Raw genomic sequence first — 21,929 nt, 5'->3', positions numbered from 1 at the left:
TGGGATTACAGATATGAGCCACTGTGCCTGGCCACACTGTGGTTTTCATTTGCACTGTCATTCATATTGTTTTTCTCCAATAGGTAAAAAGTCATTTCTCTCTTGCAGCTCTCAAGATATTTTTGTTGTCCTTAGTTTTCAGAAGTGTAATTATGTGTCTGGGTGTAGATTTGGATTTATCCTGTTGGGTTTTACTCAGACTCTTGGATCTGTAGGTTTATATATTTTGCCAAGTTTGGTAAAATTTCAGCCATTTAAAAAAATCACTTTTAAAGTCGACTCCATCTTGTCCAGAACTGTACGTGCAGCATAGCCATTTTCCCCAAACTTCTGTACAGGTGAAATGGCCTTCTATGAGAAGTGGGATTTATGTGGAATGAGAGTCCATAGAGATACCTCTGGTTTATTTATTTATTTATTTAGAAATTGCTATGTCTTTTTTTTTTTACTTTAAGTTCCGGGACACATGTGCAGAATGTGCAGGTTTGGTACACAGGTACACATGTGCCATGGTGGTTTGCTGCATCTGTCAATCCGCCATCTAGGTTTTAAGCCCCGCATGCGTTAGGTATTTGTCCTGATGCTCTCCCTCCACTTGCCTCCCAACCCCTGACAGGCCTCAGTGTGTGATGTTACCCTCTCTGTGTCCATGTGTTCTCACTGTTCAACTCTCACTTATGAATGGGAATGTGTGGTGTTTGGTCTTCTGTTCCTGTGTTAGTTTGCTGAGAATGATGTCCCTGCAAAGGACATGATCTCATTCTTTCTCATGGCTGCATAGTATTCCATGGTGTATATGTAGCACATTTTCTTTATCCAGTCTATCATTGATGGGCATTTTGGTTGATACCAAGTCTTTGCTATTGTGAATAATGCTGCAATAAACATATGTGTGCATGTGTCTTTATAGTAGAATGATTTATAATCCTTTGGGTATACCTCTGGTTTAAACCTCAATGACAGTGTCTGGCTTCTGGGAGAGCTTGCTGTCAACCTCCATGATATGCCGGCATGGTTCTTAGCTCACCAGGCACTGGGAATTGGTGAGGTTTATCCTGGGTGCCCCTGTGAAGTTGACATTTCTTCTCCTTTGGCCTTGCTCAGTTTGTGCATTTCAAAGAACCAAAATGGGTTCCAAAACTCTGACCTGAGCTCTAGAAAATTGTTTTGCTCAGGCCGGGCGCGGTGGCTCAAGCCTGTAATCCCAGCACTTTGGGAGGCCGAGGCGGGCGGATCACAAGGTCAGGAGATCGAGACCATCCTGGCTAACACGGTGAAACCCCGTCTCTACTAAAAAAATACAAAAAATTAGCCGGGCGTGGTGGCGGGTGCCTGTAGTCCCAGCTACTCTGGAGGCTGAGGCAGGAGAATGGCGTGAACCCGGGAGGCGGAGCTTGCAGTGAGCCGAGATCGCGCCTGCACTCCAGCCTGGGAGAGAGCAGACTCGTCTCAAAAAATAAATAAATAAAAAAATAAATAAATAAATAAATATACAAAAATAGCGGCGTGTGGCGGGCCTGTAGTCCCAGTACTCGGGAGGCTGAGGCAGGAGAATGACGTGAACCCGGGAGGCGGAGCTTGCAGTGAGCCGAGATCGCGCCACTGCACTCCAGCCTGGGGGGACAGAGAAAGACTCCGTCTCAAAAAAAAAAAAAAAAAAGAAAAAAAAGAAAATTGTTTTGCTCAACCTTTTCTTCAGGTCAAATGATTGATTTTGTGATCCAGGCTACTCAGAGAAAACTGTGCTTACAAGAGGAGGTGAGAATCACAGGAAAAAGACATTGAGGGTTACAAACAAAAAGTGGCAAAATACAAACAGGCTTTTTATTATTATTATTTTTCTGAAAAAGAAGACGCTTAAAAATTAGAATGAATAACTTCATTTTTTTTTCTGAGATAGAGTCTTGCACTGTTGCCCAGGCTGGAGTGCAATGGCACAATCTTGGCTCACTGCAACCTCCACCTCCCGGGTTCAAGTGATTCTCCTGCCTCAGCCTCTGGAGTAGCTGGGACTACAGGCACATGCCACCATGCCCAGATAATTTTTGTATTTTTGTAGAGATGGGGTCTTGCTATGTTGCCCAGGCTGGTGTCAAAATCCTGGGCTCAAGCAATTTTTCCATCTAGGCCTCCCAAAGTGCTGGGATTATATGCATGAGCCACTGCACCCAGCCGAATAAAAAATTTTATTAATTAAATATACAACACTGAAATATACCTGAATAGCACTGAAGACAAATGAGGATAGGAGTGAGAAAAAGGGAGAGTGAATAGTTGGGGTGGAGAAGCAGAGGAGTAAGTAAGAGAGGGGTGGAACAGGGGGAGACCACGCCTAACATTGTCGGGAGATTGCTCCCAAAGATGGGGAGCAAGAGAGAGCCTCTGTGTAAGCGCCAAGCCCCAAAGGCTGTCAATCAATCACTCCTGGCACCAGCTGCTTTTCCCTCCAGCGCCAAGGGAATACTGCAGAATCTTCTCAAATGAGGGCAATTTGTGCCCCAGTGGACATTTGACAATGTCTGGACACGTGTTTTGTTGTCAGAACTGGGTGTGGGGGTTCCTGGCATCTAGCCAGGAGAGGCCAGGGATGCTGCTCCACCTCCTACAGAACATAGGACGGCCCCCACAACTCTGAGGGACCCAGCTCAAAATGTCCACCTTGGTGTGGTTGGCCGGGTTCCGTGGCTCACGCCTGTAATCCCAGCACTACTTTGGGAGGCCAAGGCAGGTGGATCACTGGAGCCTAGGAGTTTGAGAGCAGCCTGGGTAACATAGCGAAACACTGTCTCTATTATTGTTTTTCTAAAAATTGGTGCAGTTGAGAAATGCTGGAACAGCGTGACAGTCTGAGCAATTCACATCCGGACCATGGTAGGCAGTGATCAAAGGCATGATGAACATGAGCTCACAGGAGATGCTGACCCCCACTTAGGTATGTCTTCAGGTCCTCTTGGGGCAAAGTGCTAGTATGTGCACCCCGACCATAAGCTCACAGGAGACGATACCCCCTGGCTTTAGGTACGTCTTCAGGTCCTCCAGGAGCAAAGCGCTAATGTGTGCACCCCACCATCTGTGTTTCAGGGCACATTCCAATGCAATCTCAAACTGCTGTTTTACCTTCAGTGGCCATTTCCTGTGTACAAGCTCCTGGGATAAAAACTTAAAAATATGGAACGTCCACACAGGGGAGTTTCGAAACCGTGGAGCCTGTGTGACTCTGATGCAGGGCCACGAAGGTTCTGTCAGTTCCTGTCACTTTGCCAGAGACAGTGAGTAATTAACACACAGAAGGCCTCCATTCCTGTGGGAGTGCTGGGCAGAGTTCTCCATGTTCTGTTCGAATGGACAGAGAGGCGATTTCCAATGATGCTGACAGGGAGGGCGGATTCTTCCCCACGAGAACAAAAAGCCAAGAGGGAAGACCACAGGTACCAGTTTACAGTGGTAGAAACTCAGCTCAGTGTGGCTTACGCAACCAAAGAAATTGATTAATCCTGTAATGGAAAAGTCCAAGAGCATGTCTGACTTCAGGCATGGATGGGACAAGAGAGTCAATGCTGTTGGGAACCCAACTCTTCCACTCTGTCTCTCAACCTAGCTTTCCTCTCTATCAGCCTTTACCCCCAAGGAGGCAAAGATGGCCGGACGCGGTGGCTCATGCCTGTAATCCCAATGCTTTGGGAGGCTGAGGTGGGAGGACTGCTTGAAGCCAGGAGTTCAAGACCAGCCTGGGCAACACAGCAAGACCCTGTCTCTACAAAAAAATTAAAAAATTAGCTGGGTGTGGTGGTGCACACCTGTAGTCTCAGCTCTTCAAGACGCTGAGGTGGGAGGATCACTTGAGCCCAGGAGTTTGAGGCTGCAGTGAGCTATGATTGTGCTACTGCACTCCAGCCTGGGCAACAGAGTGAGATCCTGTGTCTAAAAAGAAAAAAAAAAAAAAAAGGCCGGGCACAATGGCTCACGCCTGTAATCCCAGCTCTTTGGGAGGCTGAGGTGGGCAGATCACCTGAGGTCAGGAGTTCAAGATCAGCCTGGCCAACATGGTGAAACCGCATCTCTACTAAAAAATACAAAAATTAGCCAGGTGTGGTGGTGGATGCCTCTAATCCCAGCTACTCAGGAGCCTCAGGCAGGAGAATCGCTTGAACCCGGGAGGCGGAGGCTACAGTGAGCCAAGATTGCACCACTGCACTGCACTCCAGCCTGGGTGACAGAGCGAGACTCTGTCTCAAAAAAAAAAAAAAAAAAAAAAATATATATATATATATATACATACACACACACACATATAATTATATCTATATAGATATATATATTTTATATCTATATATAAAATAAAAGAGGTAAAGAGGACCTCTAGTGGTCCAGCTCAGCCTAGTTCTGGCCCCTGCCAGTCCTGGAGAAAGAGACCCTCTTGTCTGATGGTGCCAGAATAAGTCCCAGGGAAGACTCCCATTGGCTCAGCTTGGGACACATGTCCATCTCTTAACGAATCACTTAGGAGGCAATGAAAGCCTCTGATTGGCCAGGTCTGGGTGACTTGCCCACCTGCAGAGCTAGGGTTGGGGTCAGAACCCCCTGATGCAGAGGGACTAACAGTAGGCGAGGAGTGTTTCCCCACAGGAAATTGGGAGCTATTGCCAGATAAAGAGACATAGAGGTGAATGGGGGCAGTGACAGGAAGCCACTGTGGCTAGCCAGCTCCAGGGAGGGAAGTGGGTGCTTTTGACACTCAGGAGCCAAACGTATGCTCCCCTATCCTGGTGAGAAGTGGGGCTTGCTCTGTGTGTCTAGGGGCCTCAGCTGGCACACATGCCACTGGGGCCTGGCTTGAGAAGCACTAGGGTGCTTCTGGGCAACTTTCCCTCTTCAGCAGCACCCCTTGTCTAAGTCCCACCGTGAGGTGCCCTGCCAGCTTCTGTCCTTGGCTTTATGGGGTTCAGAATCACATGCAGTTGAGCCAAAATTGTGCCACTGTGCTCCTACACTCTAGCCTGGGTGACAGAGTGAGACTCTGTCTCAAAAAAAGAAAAAAAGAAAAAAAAAAAAGAATCACATGCAGTTAATCATTATTATTCCAGATTCTGTATTTGTGAAGTCACCTACTTGCTGATATTTATTTGTAAACCTAAAGTCAACATTCATGGCACTTTCAAGGTCACTCACAGATGTGAAGAGCAGCAAAAAATCTAAGTCACCTCCCAGCTGAGGTTGGACAAGGCAACATTCTGCCTTCTTGTTTCACCTCCCACGTGGTAAAATGTCCTTTTTGTGGTCTATTTAGTGCCACCGTTTGTTTTTTTTTTTGTTGTTTGTTTGTTTGTTTGTTTGTTTTGCTCCCTCTGTTGCCCAGGCTGGAGCGCAATTGCGCAATCTTGGCTCACTGCAACCTCTGCCTCCTGGGTTCAAGCGATTCTCCTGCCTCCGCCTTCCAAGTAGCTTGGATTACAGGTGCGCACTACCATGCCTGGCTAATTTTTGTATTTTTGGTAGAGATGGGGTTTCGCCATGTTGGCCAGGCTGGTCTTGAACTCCTGTCCTCATGTGATCTGCCTGCCTCAGCCTCCCAAAGTGCTGGGATTACAGACGTGAGCCACCACACCTGGGCTTTCTTTTGCTTTTTGTTAGTGATTTTGCTGTGTAAAATGGCTCCCTTGGCCGTGTGTGGTGTCTCACAGCTTTAATTTCAGTGCTGGGGGTGGTGCTGAGGTGGGAGTATTGCTTGAGCCCAGGAGTTTGAGATCAGCCTGGGCAACATAGTGAGACCCCATCTCTACCAAAAAAAAAAAAATTTAGCCAGGTGTGATGGCACCTGCTTGTAGTCCCAGCTACTTGGTAACTGAAGTGGGAGGATTGCTTGAGACCAGGAGTTTGAAGCTGCTATGAGCTGATTGCATCACTGCATTCTAGCCTGGGTGACAGAGCAAGACCTTGTCTCTAAAAATAAATAAATAAATAAATAACAAATAAAATGATCCCTAACCACAGTGCTGAAGTGCTGTTTGCCGTTCCTAAGCGCAAGAGCGCTATGATGGGGTAAAAGCATGCATCCATTCAGGCATGAGTTATAGCTGCTGGTTGTGAGTTCAATGTAAACAAATCAACAGTATATATGCAATAAGGTGTCTTTAAACAGAAACACACATAAAACAAAGTTATGTACTGATCAACTGATGAGAATGTGACCAGAGGCTTGCAGGAACCTGACCCTGTATTTCCCCTAGGAGCGATGGTTCAGTATTCACTAATTCAGTGTCTGCAAAAACTGTAGAGGCCCCCAACCTTTTTGGCGCCAGGGACAGTTTTCATGGAAGACAACTTTTCCACAAATGGGAGGTGTGGGGGATGGTTTCAGGATAATCCAAATGTATTACATTTATTGTGCCCTTTATTTTTATTATTATTACATTGTAATATATAGTGAAATAATTATACAAGTCACCATCATGTAGAATCAGTGGGAGCCCTGAGCTTGTTTTCCTGCAAATAGACGGTCCCATCTGGGGGTGATGGGAGACAGTGACAGATCATCAGTCATTAGATTCTCATAAAGAGTGCACAGCCTAGATCCCTCACATGCGCAGTTCACAATAGGGTTCATGCTCCTGTGAGAATCGAATGCTGCAGCTGATCTGACAGGAGGCAGAGCTCGCGTGGTAATACGAGCGATGGGGAGTGGCTGTAGATACAGATAAAGCTTTGGCTCGCTTGCCCGCCGCTCACTGTCTGCTGGGTGGCCCGATTCCCAACAGGCCACGGATTGGTACCAGTCTGTGGCCCAGGGATTGTGGACCCCTGTCATAGAACATAACTACCGTAAATGATGAGAATCAACTATAATTGGCTTGGGGTCGTGGAGCCACTCCAGGAAGGGGTTTCAGTGTTGTCAGAGTGAGCTGAGGTGGTGATTCGCCAAGGCATCTTTAGCTGGCTTTGGGCTCACTTGGCTTGGAAAGTTGACCCCCATCTCCACCCTTTCATTTTCTGTTGCAGGCTCTTTTCTCATTTCTGGAGGGTTTGATAGGACTGTGGCTATTTGGGATGTAGCAGAAGGCTACCGGAAACTCTCTTTGAAGGTACATGTGGCCAGCATGAGATTGAGGATCTGAACTTCCCTCCTGAGTCCTTCCTGTGCTCAATGCTGGGTGCTGGGGACACAGCCGTGGGTGACACAGGACTTGATGCCTCCGTGGGCTGATGAAGGACAGACAGGAAGCCAGCAAACACACCACCGACTATGAGGAGTGAAATGGAGAAACCACAACAGGGTGACATGATGGGGACAGATGCGGGGGACCCATCCACATTGCATGGGCAGGGAGAGCTTCCTGGAGAAGGAGGTGTTTGAGCTGAGAACAGAAAGGACTACATAAGTGGGGATCTTGAAGAAGAAGGGCAGTCCAGGCAGATGGAACAGCTGATGCAAAAACCCTGAGGTGGGAGTGTCCAAGAACAGCAGAAGTTACTGTGCAGGGCTGGGCACTGTGGCTCACTCCTGTAATCCCAGTACTTTGGGAGGCTGAGGTGGGCAGATCACCTGAGGTCAGGAGTTTGAGACCAGCCTGGCCAACATGGTAAAACCCCCATCTCTACTAAAAATACAAAAATCGGCTGGGCATGGTGGTGCGAACCTGTAGTCCCAGCTACTTGGGAGGCTGAGGTGGGAGGATCGCTTGAACCCGGGAGGTGGAGGTTGCAGTGGGCCGAGATTGCACCACTGCACTCCAGCCTGGGCAATAGAGTGGGACTCCGTCTCTAACAAAACAAAACAAAACAAAACAAAAACCAGAAATTACCTTGAAGAAGGACGCATGCCATAGTGAGGCATGCACAGAAAGCTTGGGGCTCCAAAATGGGGATGTCAACTGAATGCTCTGGGCTACAAATGAGAGAATGAGAGGACCCCCAACTCAGAGTGGCTCTATGATAAGGGGATGTGTTATCCAACACAGCAAGAACCCACAATTGCCTCATGCTGTGCCCCTTTTCCCCCAAGGGGCCCTGCACCCCAGGATTTCTGCATACTCCCTGGTTTCACGATCTCACTGTCACCTTTGGCTGTGAATGCGTGCATCCCTGATTCTTGGTCTTTCTGTCCCCAGAGACACAAAGTAGACATGTGTCCTTGAGCAGCCCATATTCAGGTCCCTGGGGCTGGTCTATCTGAGCTGTCTTCTCCTAGGACTTGGGGAGACAAAGCGAGTTTACTCACAGCAAATAAGCGGCTTAAAATGGAATGTTAAACCTCTCTGTGCTTAAAGTCCCTCTGTCATCTAGGCCTAGTGGCTCATGCCTATAATCCCAGCATTTTGGGAGGCTGAGGCTGGAGGATCATTGGAGGTCAGGAGTTCGAGACCAGCCTGGCCAACGTAGTGAAACACCATCTCTACCAAAAATACAAAAATTAGCCAGGTGTGGTGATGCCCACCTGTAGTCCCAGCTACTTGGGAGGCTGAGGCATAAGAATCTCTAGAACCTGGGAGGCAGAGGCTGCAGTGAGCTGAGATTGCACCACTGGACTCCAGCCTGGGTGACAGAGCTGGTTGTTCTATTCTCTCTCCTCTTCTCTCCTCTCTCTCTGTGCTCCCATCCCCAAATTCCTGTCCTTTTATTACACTAAGCAGTTTAACCTTCTCTCTGATCCCTTTTTCTCTGACCACACGATGGCCTCACTTTCTGCCTCTTTCCGTACAGGGAAGGCCAAAGAAGGACAGAGATGCTGGCATAAAGCCCGGACATCATTCAGTGTCTGAAGCAGCAATGGCAGCTATCTGCTCTGAGCTGTTTTTTTTTTCTTTGAGACGGAGTCTCGCTCTGTCATCCAGGCTGGAGTGCAGTGGCATGATCTCGGCTCACTGCAAGTTCCGCCTCCCGGGTTCACACCATTCTCCTACCTCAGCCTCCCGAGTAGCTGGGATTACAGGTGCCCACCACCACGCCTGGCTAATTTTTTTTTTTTTTTGTATTTTTTAGTAGAGACGGGGTTTCATCGTGTTAGCCAGGCTGGTCTCGATCTCCTGACCTCATGATCTGTCCGCCTCGGCCTCCCAAAGTGCTGGCATTACAGGCGTGGGGCACCGTGCCTGGCCTGCTCTGAGCTCCTATTTACCCAAAGAAAACACCCCACTCCTCCTCTGCTTAAGCCACAGCGGATCAAGTTTGCAGTTATTGGAAGCGAAAAGCCCCCTCACTTACAGGGCCTCTGAGGGGTATTTCCTAGAACAAAGAATGCAAATGAAAACCTGAGACCAGCTGGGAATATAATATTTCTCCCCCAATCCTGCTAAACACCTTTAAAAAACCATACACAGTGGCACACACATTTGTAGTCCCAGCTACTCGGGAGGCTGAGGCAGGAGAATCACTTGAGCCCCGGAGGTTGAGGCTGCGGTGAGCTATGATTGAGCTGCTACACTCCAGCCTGGGGGACAGAGTAAGACCCTGTGTCAAAATAAAAATAACTAAATAAATAAATATAGAATGGGTAGGGCGCAGTGGCTCATGCCTGTAATCCCAGCACTTTGTGAGGCTGAGGTGGGGGTATCACTTGAGGTCAGGAGTTCGAGACTAGCCTGGCCAACATGGTGAAACTCCATCTCTACTAAAAATACAAACATTAGTTGGGGTGCGATGACTCACGCCTGTAATCCCAGCATTTTGGGAGGCCGAGGCAGGCGGATCACGAGGTCAGGAGATCGAGACCATCCTGGCTAACATGGTGAAACCCCGTCTCTACTAAAAATACAAAAAATTAGCCGGGTGTGGTGGCGGGCGCCTGTAGTCCCAGCTACTCTGGAGGCTGAGGCAGGAGAATGGCGTGAAGTTGGGAGGCGGAGCTTGCAGTGAGCCGAGATCGCACCACTGCACTCCAGCCTGGGTGACAGAGCGAGACTCCATCTCAAAAAAAAAAAAAAAAAAAAAAAATTAGCTGGGCATGGTGATGGGTGCCTGTAATCCCAGCTACTTGGCAGGCTGAGGCTGGAGAATTGCTTGAACCAGGAGGTGAAGGTTGCAGTGAGTGGAGATTGCGCCATTGCACTCCAGCCTGGGCGACAAGAGCAAAACTCTGTCTCAAAACAAAGAAACAAACAAACCCCAGAAAACAACAACAAAAAAACATAGAATGTACGTATATCACACGTCTTTACACTTTGTATTCCACCCTAAATGTTGTTGATGAAACCAAGGAAGTACAATGAGCTGCTCTGCTCTTTCCTTTTTTTTTTTTTTTTTTGTTTTTTTGAGACAGTCTTACTCTGTTGCCCAGGCTGAAGTGCAGTGGTGCAATCATGGCTCACTGCAGCTTCCACCTCCTGGGCTCAGGTGACCCTCCCGCCTCGGCTTCCCAAAGGGCAGGTTACAGGTGTGAGCCACTACACTCAGCTTGTTTTTGTTGTTCTTTCAAAATTATTTTCTCCAGGTTTTCATTAAAATTTGATATTTCTTCAGGGCCATAATGACTGGGTGATGGATGTCGCCATTAGCAACAACAAGAAATGGATCCTGTCTGCTTCCAAGGTAAAAGTGGCCAGGCTTACAATATCGGTCACATTCGCCAGAATTGGTGATAGCGGAAGAGTTATTGCCAAGTATAAAATTCCTGGGTGGGTTCGGTGAGCTGTACCTGACCGGGCCGTCATGTTCGTGGAGCTGCCTGGGAATATGGACAGCATGTCCTTCCATGCGCAAACGCGATGAGTTTGGAGTTTCCAGGTATTTCTGTGTCTGCACCGTTGACATTTGAACTTTGTTGGAAAAAGAGTCTGGCTGGATCGGTGAGCAATGGAGCCAATGGGGGACTTGAAGGGAAAGCATCAGCTCATGGATAAGCCTTGGAGACCACCCAAGGTCCAGGGGGGTCTCCCCTTCCTGCAGCACTGCATCTTGAGATTCCCATTCCACTGGCACATAACAGCCAGCCCAGGATGTCCCAAGAGCTGTCCTGCAGGTGTGAGCCCCAGAAGTGGGGACTTACTCTGCCCTCCACCTATATTAGAGCAGCAGCCCCCAACCTTTTTGGCACCAGGGACCAGTTTTGTGGAAGACAATTATTCCGTGGATGGGGGGTGGTGATGGTTTTGGGATGGTGCAAGGGCATTACCTTTATTGTGCCCTTTATTTCTATTATCATTACATTGTAATATGTTATGAAATAATTATACAACCCACCATTATGTAGAATCAGTGGGAGCCCTGAGCTTGTTTTCCTGCAACTACATGGTCCCATCTGGGGGTGATGGGAGACAGTGACAGATTATCAGGAATTAGATTCTCATAAGGAGCACACAGCCTAGATCCCTTGCATGTGCCACAATAGGCTTCATGCTCCTGTGAGAATCTAATGTGGCCACTGATCTGACAGGAGGTGGAGCTCAGGTGGTAAAGCTAGTGACAGGGAGCGGCTATATATACAGATGAAGCTTCACTCCCTGCTCACCGCCTGCTGTGTGGCCCATTTCCTAACAGGCCACAGACTGGGGGGTCGGGGACCCCTTTATTCGAGCATGTCATGTTCTAGGCTAGAGGTTTCTAGATCCAGGAGACTGTGGGAGAGGCACTGCCTAGCATGACCAACTTTTTAGAGAGCCAACTTGGAATACAGACATATCAGAAAAAAAAAACAAAAACCCATAAGAATACAATATATAGCAAAAGATTATATGCCTATATGTTACTACTTTAATATAAAAATAAGTAAAGGTTTACTTGAAATTATACATTATATTTTTTACTTTTCTGTTCCATGAATGTTATTATTTAAGCAAAACAACAGGACTAGTGAACAGTGACAATTAGTAGTGATTAACAGTAGGGCAAATTAAACAAATATGTTTGAGAAAAATAGAAAAATATTGGCCGGGTGAGGTGGCTCACGCCTGTAATCCCAGCACTTTGGGAGGCTGAGGTGGGTGGATCACCTGAGGTCAGGAGTTTGAGACCAGCCTGGCCGACGTGGTGAAGCCCCGTCTTTACTAAAAATACAAAAATTAGCCAGGGGTGGTGGTAGGCGCCTATAATCCCAGCTACTCGGGAGGCTGAGGCAGGAGAATCGCTTGAACCCAGGAGGTGGAGGTTGCAGTGAGCCGAGATCATGAGTCATGCCATTGCCCTCCAGCCTGGGTGACAAGAGCGAAACTCTGTCTCAAAAATAAAAAAATAATTTTATAATGTTTCTTTCTATTCTTTGATACAGTACTTTAGTGTTACTTTAAAAAAAATCTTGGCTGAACATGGTGGCTTATGCCTGTAATCCCAGCACTTTGGGAGGTTAAGGTGGGAGGATCGCTTAAGTCCAGGAGTTGGAGACCAGCCCTGGCAACATAGTGAGACGCTATCTCTACAAAAAATCTTTAAAAAATTAACCGAGTGTGGTGGTGTATGGCTGTAGTCCCAGCCACTCCAGGTCCAGCTACTTGGGAGGCTGAGGTGGGAGGATGACTTGAGCCTGGGAGGTCGAGGCTGCAGTGAGTCGTGATGGCATCACTGCACTCCAGCCTGGGCCAAACAGTGAGACTGGTTGTGGTCTCAAAAAAAAAAAGAGTTGGGTGTGGTAGCCACTCACGTCTGTAATTGCAGCACTTTGGGAGGCCAAGGCAGGCAGACAGCTTGAGCTCAGGAGTTTGAGACCAGCTTAGGCAACGTGGCGAAACCCTGTCTCTACAAAAAATTAGCCAAGCATAGTAATATGAGCCTATAGTCTCAGTTACTCCAGGTCCAGCTACTTGGGAGGCTGAGATGGGAGGAATGCTTGAGCTTAGGAGGTCGAGGCTGCAGTGAGCTGTGATCATGCCATTATACTCCAGCCTGGGTGACAGAGTGAGACCCTGTCTCTTTAAAAAAAAAAAATTATTGAATATTTACACTTTTGGCTAGGCACAGTGGCTCATGCCTGTAATCCTAGCACTTTGGGAGGCAGAGGTGGGAGGTTCGCTCGAGCCCGGGGGTTTGGGACCAGCTTGGGCAACATGGTGAAACCCTGTCTCTACCTGAAATACAAAAAATTAGCTAGGAGTGGTGGTGCACACCTGTAGTTCCAGGTACTCAGGAGGCTGAGATGGGAGGATGGTTTGAGCATGGGAGGCGGAGGCTGCAGTGAGCCACAATCATGCCACTACACTGTATCCAGGGTGACAGAGCTAGACCCTGTCTCCAATAAATAAATAAATAAATAAATAAATAAATAAATAAATAAATTTTGTAGGTTATATTATATATTCTTAGGATATATAGAGGTAAGACTGTTTAAAAAAGAGAACATAAATAAAATAGGACTGATTAAATACACATATTACTTATATTTAATATAAAGCAGTGACTTCTTTCTATGAGGCCAGCACTAGTTGGATACCAAAGCCAAGAACAAACATCACAATAAAAGAAAATTACAGACCAATATATCCTATTAATATAGATGCAAATATGCTCAACATAATATTGGCAAATAAAATCCAGCAGTACATTAAAAGGATTATTTACCATGACCAAGTGGGATTTATCCCAGGGATACAGGGTGGCTCAACATAAAATCAATGAATATATCACATTAATAGAACAAAGGGAAAAAAACCCAATATGATCATTTCAACTGACACAGAAAAGGCATTTGAAAATTTGCAAAACCCTTTCATGATAATAATAAAAAAACTCAGAAAGCTAGGAATAAAGGGATAATTCCTCAACATGATAAAGAGTGTTTAGAAAAAAATCTGCAGCTAACATGATTCTCAGTGGTAAAAGACTAAAATTTTTCTTCCCTAAGATCAGGATCAGGACAAGGATGCCTACTTTCATTGCTACTATTCAATATTGTACTGGAAGTGCTAGCTGGAGCTATCAGACAAGAAAAAGAAATAAAAGGCATCCAAATTGAAAACGAAGAGGTAAAATTCTCTTCCCTTCCTTCCTTCCTTCCTTCCTTCCTTTCTTCCTGTCTGTCCTTTCTTTCTTCCTTCCTTCAATCCTTCCTTCCTGCCTTCCCTCCCTCTTTCCTTTCCTTTCCTCTTTTCTCCTCTCCTCTCCTCTCACTTTCTCTCTTTCTTTCTTTCCAGGGTCTCATTCTGTCACCCAGGCTAGAGTTCAGTGGCACAATCTTGGCTCACTGCAACCTCAATCTCCTGGGTTCAAGCAATTCTCCCGGTAGAAACGGGATTTCACCTTGTTGTCCAGGCTGGCCTTGAACTCCTGACTTCAAGTGATCTTCCCACCTTGGCCTCTCAAAGTGCTGGGATTACAGGTGTAAGCCACCATGCCCAGGCAAAATGATTTTTTTTTTTTTGAGATGGAGTCTTGCTCTGTCACCCAGGCTGGTGTGCAGTGGTGTGATCTTGGCTCACTGCAACCTCCATCTTCTTGGTTCAAGCAATTCTCCTGCTTCAGCCTCCCGAGTAGCTGGGATTACAGGCATGTGCCACCATGCTCGGCTAATTTTTGCATTTTTAGTAGAGATGGGGGTTTCACCATGTTGGCAAGGGTGGTCTTGAACTCCTGACACCGTGATCCGCCCACCTCAGCCTCCCAAAGTGCTGGGATTACAGGCATGAGCCACCATGCCTGGCCCCCAAAATTATTTCTATTCATAGGTGGCATGATCATAAATATAGAAAATCCCAAAGAATTCACAAGAAAGCTACTGAAGCTAATACATGAATTCAACGAAGTTTCAGGGTACAAAATCAACACACAAAAAAGCAGTTGTGTTTCTATACACCAGCAATGAACAATCTGAAAAGGAAGAGCGATTCCATTTATAATGGCATCTAAAACAATACTTACGAATAAATCTAACAAAGTTGGTGAAAGACTGGCACAATAAATACTATAAAGTATTGCTGAAAGAAATTAAAGAAGAATGAATGGAAAGACATCCTATATTCATGGATAGGAAGACTCATCATTAAGATGTCAGTACTACTCAAAGTAATCTACAGGTTCTGCATAATCCCTATCAAAATTCCAACAGCATTTTCATATGAAATTGCAAGGGGCCCTGAATAGCCAAAACAATCTTGAAGAAGGAGAAGGAGAAGAGGAAGGAGAAGAATAAGAGGGAGAAGGAGAAGAAGAAAATTGGAGGACTCACAGGACTCACACTTTCTGACTTTGAAGTTACTACAAGTCTACAGTAATTAAAACAGTGTGGTTCTGGCATAGGGACAGACATATAGACAGATGGCTTAGAATAGAAAGCCCAGAAATGAGGGATTTTTGACAAGGGTGCCGAGACCATTCAATGGAGAAAGGGCAGTCTTTTCAACAAATGGTGCTAGGAAAATTGGAAATTTACATGCAAAAGAATGAAATTGCACCTTACCTAATACCGTATAGAAAAATTAACTCAGGATTGAACACCTTAACTTGAGAGCTAAACTATAAAACCCTTAGAAGAAAACAGTGGAGAAAATCTTCATGATATTGACTTTGGCAGTGATTTCATGGATATGACAACAAAAATATAGGCAATGAGAGCAAAAACAAACTAAACTTCGTTGAAATTAAGAACTTTTGTGCATCAAAGGATACTATCAAGAAAGCAAAAAGACAACTTAGAGAATGGGAGAAAATAGTTGCACATCATGTATCTGATAAGGGATTAATATGCAGAATACATAAAGAACTTCAAAAACTCAACAACAAAAAACAACCCAATTCAAGGATGGGCAAAAGACTCAAACAGGCATTTCTCCAAAGAAGATATACAAATGGACAAGAAACATATGACAAGATGCTCAACATCATTAGTCATTAGGGAAATGCAAATCAAAAGCACAGTGAGGTATCACTTCACATCTATTAGGAGGTCTATAATAAAAAAACTCAGAAAATAATGAATGTTGGCAAAGGATATGGAGCAACTGGAACCCTTGTGCCTGACTGATGGTGACAGAGTGAGACCCAGTCTCAAAAATAAAAAAGATTTTACTTACTGGCAACAACAGGTTTTTTGATTTGTAGGCTTTATTTCCCAGCACTCCAAAAATGTTCAATGTACTAAATCTATTAAGCTTGCTTTGAAAGACCAGGTATTTGTCAATGAAGTCCTTTGCATTATAAATTCACGGTATAGGCTATGTCTATCTAAAATGTGCATTATTTATTTATTTTATTTTATTTTTGAGATGGAGTTTCTCTCTTGCTGCCCAGGCTGGAGTGCAATGGTGAAATCTTGGCTCACCGCAACCTCCGCCTCCCAGGTTCAAGCAATTTTCCTGCCTCAGCCTCCCAAGTAGCTGGGATTACAGGCATGCGCCACCACGCCCGGCTAATTTTGTATTTTTAGTACAGACGGGGTTTCTCCATGTTGGTCAGGCTGGTCTCGAACTCTCGACCTCAGGTGATCCACCCACCTTGGCCTCCCAAAGTGCTGGGATTACAGGCGTGAGCCACTGCGTCCGGCCCATTTATTTATGTTTTAAAAAGACAGGGTCTTGCTATATTGCCCAGGCTGGAGTGCAGTGGCATGATCTCAGCTCACTGCAGCCTCAACCTCCTGGGCTCAGGCGATCCTCCCACCTTAGCCTCCTGAGTAGCTGGGATTACAGGTGCCCGTGATCATGCCTGGCTAATTTTTTGTATTTTTAGTGGAGGCGGGGTTTTGCCATGTTGCCCAGGCTGGTCTCAAACTCCTGGCCTTAAGTGATTCGACCGTGTTGGCCTCCCAATGTGCTGGGATTACAGGCATGAGCCACTGTGCCTGGCCCATTTTGACATCTTTTCTATGGTGAGAAATGATAATAGCCATCTTGCAGGCACATGTTTAAGGAAGATATCTCTTTCCATTTCTCTAATTGAAAATCTTGGCTGGGCACGGTGGCTCATGCCTGTAATACCAGCAATTTGGGAGGCTGAGATGGGCAGATTGCCTGAGCTCACAAGTTTGAGACCAGCCTGGGCAACATGCCAAAACCCCATCTCTACTAAAAATGCAAAATATTAGTGGGCTATGGTGGTGCATGCCTGTAGTCCCAGCTATTCAGGAAGCCAAGGCAGGAGAATCACTGGAGCCTGGGAGGCGGAGGTTGTAGTGAGCTGAGAGCATGCCACTGCACTCCGGCCTGGGTGATAGAGTAAGACCCTGTCTTAAAAAAAAAAAAAAAAGAAAAAGAAAAAATCTCATTAAATGCTTCTGTATATTTTGAGGAAGGTGAAAAGTGGCCCCAAACCCACTACAGGTGTGCACCACCACACCTAGCTAATTTAAAAAAATTATTATTATTTTTTTGAGACAGAGTCTCACTCTGTCACCCAGGCTGGAGTGCAATGGTGCGATCTCGGCTTACTGCAACCTCTGTCTCCCAGGTTCAAGCGATTCTCCTGCCTCAGCCTCCCGAGTAGCTGGGATTATGGGCATGCAGCACCATGCCTGACTAATTTTTGTATTTTTAGTAGAGACAGGGTTTTGCCATCTTGGCCAGGCTGGTCTCAAACTCCCGACCTCAGGTGATCCGCCTGCCTCGGCCTCCCAAAGTACTGGGATTACAGGCGTGAGCCATGCCCTGCCTAACAGAATTTTTTTTTTTTATTCTGCAGACACAAGGTCTCGCTATATTGACCAGGCTGGTCTTGAATTCCTGGGCTCAAGCCATCCTCTGGCATATGCCTCTCAAAGTGCTGGGATTACAGGTGTGAACCACCATGCCCAGCTTGAAACTAACTTTTGAATTACAGATCTAAGAGCTGGGAGGACATTTTTTGTTGCCATGATTTGGCAAACCACTTGCTATACTGTAGGAAGTATGCTTATTGGTAAGATCTGACAGCTCTACGCAGCATGAAGTCAACACATCTGTTACAAAAATGTCCCCTTTGTTCTCCCACAGGATATTTACTTGCAACTGCTGAATCAAGAAATTAACATACTCATTTTTTATTGCTGCTATAATAAGTTACCAGACTGTACTGTTTAAACATTAAACAACATAAATTTAATATCTTACAGTTCTGTAAGATAGAAGTCTGATAAGCTCTCACTGGGCTAAAATCTAGGTATCAACAGGACTGCATTCCTTTCGGGAACTATTATTAACTGAAGTCCGTGGTTTACATAGTTTTCTTTTTTTTTTTTTTTTGAGACGGAGTCTCGCTCTGTCGCCCAGGCTGGAGTGCAGTGGCGCAATCTCGGCTCACTGCAAGCTCCGCCTCCCGGGTTCACGCCATTCTCCTGCCTCAGCCTCTCCGAGTAGCTGGGACTACAGGCGCCCGCCACCACGCCCGGCTAATTTTTTTTTGTATTTTTAGTAGAGACGGGGTTTCACCGTGGTCTCCATCTCCTGACCTCGTGATCCGCCCGCCTCGGCCTCCCAAAGTGCTGGGATTACAAGCGTGAGCCACCGCGCCCAGCGGTTTACATAGTTTCATGCTTTGTGTTGTATAGTTTTGCCAAATGCATATCATATATCCACCAATACAGTGTCATATAGAATAGTTTTGTTTGTTTGTTTGTTTTGAGAGTCTCGCTTTGTCGCCCAGGCTTGAGTGCAGTGGTGCAATCTTGGCTCACTGCAACCTCCACCTCCTGGGTTCAAGTGATTCTCCTGCCTCAGCCTCCCAAGTAGCTGCGACTACAGGTGCACGCCACTGCGCCCAGCTATTTTTGTATTTTTAGTAGAGATGGGGTTTCACCATATTGGTCAGGCTGGTCTTGAACTCCTGACCTCACCCACCTTGGCCTCTCAAAGTGGTGGGATTACAGGTATGAGCCACTATGCCTGGCCATATAGAATAGTTTTACTATTCATCCCTCCTCCTCTTCCCTATAATCCTGGGCAATGATTCTTTAGTTTTGCCTTTTCCAGAATGTCATGTGGTTGGAATTATACTCTGTAGCCTCTTCAGGTTGGCTTCTATGGCATAACAATGTGCATGGAAGTTTCCTCTTTTTGTGCCTTGACAGCCCATGTCTTTTGATTGTTGAATGATATTCCTTTGTATGGATGTACCACAGCCTGTTTTGTGACCGCTGGTTTGCTATTTGTTTTAGGATAGGACCATGAGACTGTGGAATATTGAAGAAATTGATCAAATTCCTTTGGTAATCAAGTACAAAAAGGCCATGGGCTTAAAGTTGAAACAGGTTGGTATTGGGTAAAATTAAGCCCAGTGAAGGCTTTCATTAGTTCCCTCTATAAATTAATTTATCATTTGAATGAACTTTGGGCACCTGGAGATGCAACCGTGAACAAACAGACCGACATTTTTGCCCCAGGGGAACTTAAATTCTAAGAGAGGAAACAAAGAGGAAAGACACAAGAAAAATGTGTAGTAAGTCACATGGTGATAAGTAATTGACAGAAAAATACATAGGAAATGGGAATAGGAGTGCTGGAGGTTGCAAGATTTTAAAGGGTGGTCAGGATAGGTCTCATTGAGAGGTGACTGCTGTGTCGACTTGAAGGTGGTGAGGGGGTGAGCTGTGCAGATATTTAGAGGAAAGAACTTCCAGCTGGATGCAGTGGCTCACGCCTGTAATCCCAACATTTTGGGAGGCCGAAGCAGGCAGATCACCTGAGGTCAGGAGTTCGAGACCAGCCTTGTTAAGTCCCGTCTCTACTACAAATACAAAAAAATTAGCCAAGCTTGGTGGTGCACACCTGTAGTACCAGCTACTTGAGAGGCTAAGGCAGGAGAATCCCTTGAACCTGGGAGATGGAAGTTGCAGTGAGTTGAGATTGCACCACTGCACTCTAGCCTGGGTGATAGAGCGAGACTCTGTCTCAAAAAAAAAAAAAAAAAAAAAAAAAAAAAAAAGAGAGCAGAAAGAACTTCCCAGCATAGAGAACAGCCAATGCAGAGCCTGAGAGGCAGGAGCCAGCCTGGTGTGTCGGAGGGGTGGAGTGAGGGGGCTTGGAGGGGATGAGGCCTGCAGGAGCACTGGTCAGTAGAGGAATGGCCAGGTACACAGCTGGGCACTGCGTGAGCCTCGTACCCTGGGCAGGTCCCCAGTGTCCGACTTCCCATGCAAAAGGCTTAGGTGCCCGCGTTTCTCTAGTAGTGCAAGAACTTGGTGGTGGGGCCGGCATATTTTCTGCTTCACCAGGCACAGCTGGGGCTGGCCACAGAGGCCGTTCCTGGGCAGAGGAGGCAACTCCCCGCTGAGCCCCTCTGTGCACGCACCTGGCTGCTGCCTTGGAGTGCGGGCTGGGCCCCTTTAAGTCCTTCCCTGGGAATCCTGGAGCCACCTAGACTTGGCCTCCTCTCAGAAGGTTCGGCTGGGAGCCACTGCTTCTGGGAATGGCTAATTTGGGAGCCGCACTGCAAGGCAGGAGTGTGAGGGGTGGGACTCACATGGACCTCGTCCCTGTGGCGGTGTTGGCCCTTAAACTGTGAAAGCTGACTTGCTACAGAGCAGTGATGGCCCTTTTTTTTTTTTTTTTTTTTTTTTTGATACGGAGTCTCGCTCTCTGGCCCAGGCTGGAGTGCAGTGGCGCAGTCTCGGCTCACTGCAAGCTCCGCCTCCCGGGTTCACGCCATTCTCCCGCCTCAGCCTCTCCGAGTAGCTGGGACTACAGGCGCCCGCCACCACGCCCGGCTAATTTTTTGTATTTTTAGTAGAGACGGGGTTTCACCGTAGTCTTGATCTCCTGACCTCGTGATCCGCCCGCCTCGGCCTCCCAAAGTGCTGGGATTGCAAGCGTGAGCCACCGCGCCCGGCCGATGGCCCTTGTTTTTCAGCGGCCACCTAGGGCAAGGCCTGGGAGCCGCCTCCTCTGTGAGCCCTACTGTTCTGGGGTTGGACCGTGGGATGTAGGAATGTAGGATAAGGTAGGTGAAGGCTCAAATTTCGTTTTTCTTTTTCTTTATTTCTTTTTTGAGATGGAGTCTCACTCTGTCACCCAGGCTGGAGTGCAATGGCGCTATCTCGTCTCACTGCAACCTCTGCCTGCCAGGTTCAAGCGATTCTCCTGCCTCAGCCTCCCAAGTAGCTGAGACTACAGGTACCCACCACTATGCTGGCTAATTGTTTTGTGTTTTTATTAGAGACGGGGTTTCACCATGTTGGCCAGGTTGGTCTCGAACTCCTGAGCTCAAGTGATCCGCCCACCTCAGCCTCCCAAAGTGCTGGGACTACAGGTGCAAGCTATCCGCACCCAAACTGGGATCTAATTTATTTCTTGCAAAAAAGGAAAAGAAAGAGGCCTACCTGAAGCTGAAGCAAGGATGAGCCTGCTGCATTTGACTTGCTCTGAATCAATCAACATGAGAAGCCTCAGAGGCCAGGCTCCCCCGAGGCCTGCCCCAGGTGGGGTTTAACCCCCTTTCCAGCAGACCTCAGTGTCCTGGAGCGGGCAGAACAGCAAAGCCCAGGGGCTGGGACAGCCAGGGCAGGGGCATGCCACCTTGCAGGCTCTTCTCCAGGGGACCATGCATGGCGGGAACCCCTGAGGGGCCTCTGCCTATGGCCTGGGAGACCCCATCCCATGGCACTCTTGCTTGTTAGTGGGAAGCAGACGTGATGGGTGAGCTGTGCCATTTGTTTTCAGTGTTCGCTGTGAGCTTTGGCCAGAAACAGGCTCAGGGACGCAGGAGGGCACCTAGCACCTACATCAATCTACTTCACACCCCTGCTTTGTTCAGAAATCTTGCCTACTTGCGTCTCATGCTTCTGTAAAAGTTGGGTGTTCTCAGGATGTCAGGGAGTCTCCTCTCAGTCCCACAATTTTACTCTACACAGAATAATGGATGGGGCTGGACACCCACCCTCATCCTCCCAACTGTCAAGGGGCTTGCCACGCATGTCCTCAGGACCCCCATGGCAGGAGACATGAGCTGGCAGGACCTGCTTAGCCATTGGTGGGGAAGCAGCCTGTGCTCATTCTCTCTGCAATTTCCACCTTTGTAGGGTTAGAGATTCCAGAGAGGGGCTGTGCCCAGTGGCTCACGCCTGTAATCCCAGCACTTTGGGCTGCCAAGGTGGGTGGATCACTTGAGGC

General features: G+C 47.0%; 1 protein-coding gene across 1 annotated transcript in view; it reads left to right on the top strand.

Moving 5' to 3' along the window:
* WDR88 (WD repeat domain 88) overlaps nt 1–21,929 on the top strand; it is a 46,904-nt gene that overhangs the window by 24,193 nt on the left and 782 nt on the right. The window contains exons 7-10 of the mRNA XM_030820242.1: nt 3,082–3,269; nt 6,997–7,079; nt 10,453–10,521; nt 18,980–19,072. Of these exons, the coding sequence (XP_030676102.1) occupies nt 3,082–3,269; nt 6,997–7,079; nt 10,453–10,521; nt 18,980–19,072 (433 nt within the window). The remainder of the gene's footprint in view (nt 1–3,081; nt 3,270–6,996; nt 7,080–10,452; nt 10,522–18,979; nt 19,073–21,929) is intronic.

The sequence above is a fragment of the Nomascus leucogenys genome, chromosome 10 (genome assembly GCF_006542625.1).
Source record: "Nomascus leucogenys isolate Asia chromosome 10, Asia_NLE_v1, whole genome shotgun sequence".
NCBI classification, from domain to species: Eukaryota; Metazoa; Chordata; class Mammalia; order Primates; family Hylobatidae; genus Nomascus; species Nomascus leucogenys.
This window is presented reverse-complemented; position numbering and strand designations above follow the sequence as displayed.